Source organism: Rhagoletis zephyria, unplaced genomic scaffold (assembly GCF_001687245.7).
Source record: "Rhagoletis zephyria isolate East Lansing unplaced genomic scaffold, Rhagoletis_zephyria_1.1 Rzeph_scaffold_09161, whole genome shotgun sequence".
NCBI classification, from domain to species: Eukaryota; Metazoa; Arthropoda; class Insecta; order Diptera; family Tephritidae; genus Rhagoletis; species Rhagoletis zephyria.
In genome coordinates this window covers 1,304-7,640 of record NW_016166240.1, presented here as the reverse complement: position 1 = coordinate 7,640, position 6,337 = coordinate 1,304, and the positions used below count along the sequence as shown (strand labels likewise).

Genomic DNA, 6,337 nt, shown 5'->3' with positions numbered 1-6,337 from the left:
AAAAAAAAAAAAAGCTTGTCGCCATGGTGGTTGTTGGGTTTTGCTGTTGCCGCCACCGCCGCCGCTGCTGCTGGTAATAGACCACCGTCCGACGCCAGCTAGCTGGTGGCTTGGTTTCTTTGTGTCTGGCGCGCGCATTTGACTGCAATTTTATCACCATTTTCTTTAGCAACAAAAGTGCTGCTTTAAATTTAATGATACTCGAACATTTGTATGGGCGGAAAGCGTATTAGTCTAATGGAAGCACAATGTTTGTTTAACAATTTTCACTCGGCAAATGATGAGTTACGAAGAGAAAGCAGTAGTGGCTGTGGTCACGCGAATGAAAACCTGATTTGTTTTTGTTAACTCGATGATGCGAAACTTATTGAGATCTTGCTTTCAAGTTCATTGTACTTTGCAATGAGTTGTAAGGGAAGCAAGCGAATAATTTTAAGGAAATGCAATGTAATTTTCTGCAAAATACAACACAAAGTTTTTAAAATATTGCATACATATATAAAAAACTGGGTGCGTTTTGTTCTATGCGCGGCAGAAGTGAAAATGCATAGAAACAATTTTAGAGTGGAAGAAGTTCGCAATACACTACACTCCGTGTCCTAATTATAAGCGCAGCACAAAATAAAACGTTCTTATATACTTAATGTTAGTTATTTTTTTTTTATAAAATATAGTTTATTCGATAACCAAAATCGTGTAAAACCATTTTTAAACTTTGTTTCAAATTAAAAAAAATAAAAAATAAATCAACTTTTGTAAAAATTTCGAGCTTGTAAATTTGATTTCTTTGATAGATTTTTAGTATGCAGTTTTGCAGTCCATTAAATTTTAGTAAATAAAGTGCGAGTTTGAAGTAGCTTTTGGCTATGGTGTTCATTTTCTTCCATGTAAAAAATCGTTGCACATACTTTGTATGGAAGAACATACACAACACCGTCAGCGTAAAAATTATATTAAAATAAAATGAACTACAAAATTGCATACTCAAAATCTTTCTATTTAAAAAGCTTGAAAGCTTGTTTCTTCCATCGATTTTCCAACTCTCTTACTGCAATTTTTCTCCACTAAGTACAGTGAGCAGAAGCAAGCTCCGTTAAGAAGAAATTAGTACGTAAAAAGAAAAATTTCAATTCTTGAACTGGCGGTAGATGCTGGACGACATCGAGGAGTTACTTAGAGAATTCACAGCCTGGTGGCTTACCAAATGAGAAAAGTTCAATTCGAATTTAAAAAAAAAAAAAACTAATCACATACGATTTCTTTAGCCAAGACAAGGCATTAAATATTCTTTATTAAGTCCATATTTACAATATCGTTCCTTACGCATTTATGTACATTAGACCGAACCAAAAACAAAGTTTGTTGTATACCCCTGAGTCTAAAGTATTTTTTCAAGACAATTTTATACTTTTATCATATTTTCTGCACAGTGTTGGCCCATATCGATTGATTTTTTAATCAATTAATTAATTTCATTAAATTGAATCGGATTACAGGCACCTAATGCTTGATTTAATTAAGTCTGATTAAACAGCTAATCGTAACCGTGATTAAATAAACTTATTTTTAATCATTAATCCTTAATTTGATTAAGTAGGTTTGGTGATTAATTAAATTATGCTGGAAGCAATATGGTGTGCATTTTCGTTGTGATCTTTTATTTATTACTAATAATAATTATTATTATTTTTTTAATTATTACTTATTATGTGTTTTTATAAGCGTCAAACACAAATGAATAGCTTTAACTGGTGTTTAATTTCAAAGTGGGACAAACTGAACTGTTGTTTAATCGGATCAACGATTAATGATTAAAATTATTTAATCGTAATCACAACCGACGATTAATGATTAAATTTTTTTAATTGTTAATCGTACAGATTATTACGACTAATTAATTTTAATCGTCAATCGCGATTAAAAATTTAATCGTTAATCAGATTAGCATTCTGCCAACACTGCTTTCGTATTTACAGTCGGGCCTTTATGTGCGATATATCGATGTTCTTTTTTAAAACAAACACATTTTTTTTCGTTCCAAAGTTCATTGACTGCAAAAAGGCGACCCCTAGGTTCGGCCAAAAAGTTAAAAAAAATTTCGAAACTACCTTGCAAAAATACGAGTATTTTTTTTGTTTTCTTATAACGTGGTACGGTCTAATGTACATATCTTGCTTCAACAGCAAATCTTTTGTTACCAGATAAAGCTCAAATGGGCTTAAATAAGCATAAGTGTGTACATACATAGATACAAACATGTATTCAATTATGCATAAGTGAAAGATTACTGCATTATGAATTATGCAGATACTGCATTTTTGCTCAATACTCGTTATAAATTGTGAGTCTATATAAGTACACATGTACATATCTCTGTATGAAGGTGTGAGCGTTCAATCAACAACTAAAACGCACAATTAGCATTTATATTTTAGCGCGTGCAAGACTATGTACATTAGGGTGTTCCTCAAAAAAAAAATCAAACGAATGATTTTTTTCGGTCTCACACCTTTAATCGGTAATACCACGGTCACAGATATCAACAAAAACCAGATGCCTCTACTCAAAAAATTTAAAAAATTTTACCAATTTGCTTTTGTTTTGCGTGTTAAATTATGGGAACACTTTATTCACACGGAATTAGCGATAGGACTGACATTTTTTTCCATTTAATACCCAAAATCGATACTACTAAAGTCGAGGATATCACATATAAATTTTGGTCCCAACTGAAGTCGTTTAAGACGTCCTCATAGGGTAATCCGACTTTAATCAGGATCAAAATATCTTCGACTATAGAAGCATCGACGTAGAGGTTGAGGCTTAGGAAATCCTATGTCCTACGTTTAAGGACCACCCTAATGCACATACATATATAGTAGGGCTGTGCGATTAATTGATTACTCGAGCAAGTTGGTTAATCAATTATTCGGTTAATCAATTACTCGAGTAATCAAGATTTTGATTACTCAAAACGATGATTAATCGAGTTACTTGAAATATGATTACTCAAAAAAAATAATTTTGCTCGTTAAAAGAGTTTGCTTTGGAAAATGCTTATTTTCTTTTTTACATTCTGTATATGAAAAAAATTTTTTGTTTTAGTTTTTGAAAACAGAAACGTTGTTTTCAAAGTATCAACGAAATTTAACTACTTTATACATATGCAAAGAGTTGAAATGTTGATTACTCATTTTACTCGAAATGTTGATTAATCATAAAGCAACTTACTCAAATATTTTTGTTTTTGGTTAATCAAAAATCTTGATTACTCGAGTAACTGAATCATAATTTCCAATTAATCGAATAATTGAGTTATTTACTTTATGATTAATTAAAATTTTAAGTAATCAATTAATCGCACAGCCCTAATATATAGATATGTAGATACAAGTCTATACATGTATGTAAACATATATGAATGCATATAAACATGCACATATGCGGCTAGTATGTATTATTGCCATTAGTGGCTAAATTACGCGGAAAATGAAAAACTTTATCAGAAACTGACCTTGCAAACGAATATGAGCGCACGCGAGCAAAAAAAAAGAACTTTACATGCATTCATACTAAGCATATGCAAATTCATCACCTTACATACATAAATACATACGTATATATGTACATACGAACATGCATATAAGGCACACATGCGCTAATATGCCATGGGAACAAGCGCGTTGAGATATTTCACAGACAAACATATGTATATGCCCTACAAGACAGCTGAGTATCATATGAGTACTCATATTATCATTATCCCTAATCACAAAAGTGCTTATCAAAGTCCTCATTTTCGTTCAGGCCATGGGAAAAAATTGAGTACTTTCCCCTCAATGTTGTCATCAGAAAGTCCTCAGTACTAATAGGCAAACTACTCATTTATGCCGTACTACAAAAACAAAAGTGTAAATGTGTGAGAATTTTTGCCTAAAGTGCTCAGCAATGTCTTGTAGGGTGTAAATGTACATACATACCCACTGCAATTAGTAGCAATGTATGCGTAAGTGCTATATACCCTGCAGCGGAAAGCACTAGTACAGAACTAGTGAATTCACCAGTTTTCGGGAGTCGAATACCGATACCTCGCAAATCTACCACACATGCTTTCTACTGTCGCATTTGACAATCCTAGGAGGTGACAATTAATTAAGAGAGCGTTTGTGTTCAAATGCAAAAGTTGTGTTACAAAGTTTGAGAAAAAATGTTTGTTTTAAAACAGTGTTGTAGATGACTATCTAAGGAAAAAATGACCATAATTGAGAAAAATTACAAATAAATTATCGTTCAGAATTTTCACCATGAAAATGGAAAATTTTCGGAAAACGCATGGTACCATCGTATAGCCCGTACAAAAATCTATATAAATCATAGTTTTCGAATTATTTTTCTCATTTTCTGCCTGCTTATATATAAACAGATTGAAAAGAAACAAAAAAATAAAATAAAAAGTAGTAGTTATGTATTGCTTTAATTTGGTACTTTTCAATTACATTAAAATCACAAATAACAAGATCCTTTATGTAATAAGGGAGCATTATCATATTAAAACGACCAATAACATTTAAAAAAAGGTGCAATATGTAATCAATATAGCTCGATTTCTTACTACCTGGGGCATAATCTGCTATTGGAACTAGTAATGTAACTAGTACGAAAGCGACAATTGTCAACGACCCCGCTGCAGGGTATGTACATATATATATTACTTCTGCGAACCTGCACTGCATGTAATCATTAGGGGTATTCTCTGAGTCTTGCAAAGCCCTTGCACAGTGCACCGATTGCACAGTAAAAAGCGGTATTCGTATGGGACAGCTTTGTAAGCCATGCACTGTGTAGAGGCTTTGCAAGACTCAAAGAATACCCCTATTATTTAATAATCATAAAACCACCAACCACGAACAAAAAAAACAACAAAAATCAATCGCTTTGCTCATAAATATGCATTTATGGCGACTAAGCGAAGTAAAAAGAAGTAAAATTATGGCGAACAGCAAAACTCGATGGCAGCAAAAAAAACGCATAGCGTCGACGAAAGTATCAAAAGTGACGATATGGATTATAGCGTTTTTGGATTTTGATATGTTCAAGGTTATAATAAAGGTCTGCAGTTCGCTTGGAACTGATAAAAAGTCCATATGAACTACTTACCATGTGCCAAAAAGTGCATAATTATAAGATATTGAAATTCTACTTCAAGAAAAGAGGAAGCGAAACGCAGGCAGCTAAACAAATCTGCAAGGTGCATGGCGAAACCCAACTATACTTCTCTCGATCTCGTTTTGGCAATTTATTTGTTAAATATGCACCTCGCATCGATGGACCAATCAGAGAAACTGACAGGATTGTAAAACCAGTCAAGGATGTGAACATATGTTCCGATAGTCAGGCGGCCATATTAGTTTCAGACCGTGAAGATATTGCAGGAAACTGCAGAGCCGATGAATTGGAAAGACAGGACACTTTTGAGAAGTTTTATTGCATAAAATCAATGGTAAGTCGTAGCTACCTCAAACTTGCACTTTGTTATACTGAAATTGAATGGGCTAAAAAATTGCATACTCAACTTTTTTCTAGAGAGCGTAAATAAAAAGTGCAGTAATTGAATGAAATTTAGCATACTTTTTCTTAATTCTGCACAAGGTTTGAAACTCTGATTTTGGGGGGTTTTGTTGCAGAATTAACAATATATTTATAAAAAATTAGCGAAAAATTAAATATTTGAAAAATAATTGCCCGTATTGTAAAAAATTCGCTTACATACATGTACGAAAATTAGCAACACCGTTAACAAAAAAAAAAAATCTCGAAAATCAATGCGAATTTTTAGCCGCCTGAAATATGAATAATATTTTACACAAAATTGAATGACCTATAAAACTGCAGTATAAATTTTGATGCAATAGTTTGAAATTTTTACGACCTTTTTTTTGAATTTTGCGAATTTTTATGAAACTGGTACAAGGTTAGAAACATTGAGTTACATGGTTTTCGTTGTAGTATAAATTACATTTTTGTAAAAAAAAAATAAGCACAGAAAAAATAAATCATCAGAATTTATAAAAAGTAGTATATCTAATTATGTGACCACCACTGTATGTATTACAAATCATATTCAAAAAAACAAAAGCTGAAGCTTTCACATCAATAATTTTAAATACCTTTTCCTTGAAATGCTTTTCTCGCACACTAGCCCTTAAGCTACAAGTTTTGAGGTAAGGCAATGATTAACTCGCCGCCCAAATTTAAAGGCAACAATTGTTTGCCAATATCTACCAGACATTTCGGTGAAATAATCTGTTATTACTTGATAAAATTTTCGTACCTACAT

At 32.4% G+C, this 6,337-nt stretch overlaps 1 protein-coding gene across 1 annotated transcript; it reads left to right on the top strand.

The window, feature by feature from the left end:
- Nucleotides 1-5,158: 5,158 nt before the first annotated feature.
- On the top strand, nt 5,159-5,500 carry LOC108375589 (uncharacterized; the record flags this gene model as incomplete). The annotated part of the gene is made up of 1 exon (XM_017631733.1): nt 5,159-5,500. A coding segment is annotated over exon 1 (342 nt), but the record flags the coding sequence as incomplete, so codon positions are not given.
- Between the last annotated feature and the right edge of the window lie 837 nt (nt 5,501-6,337).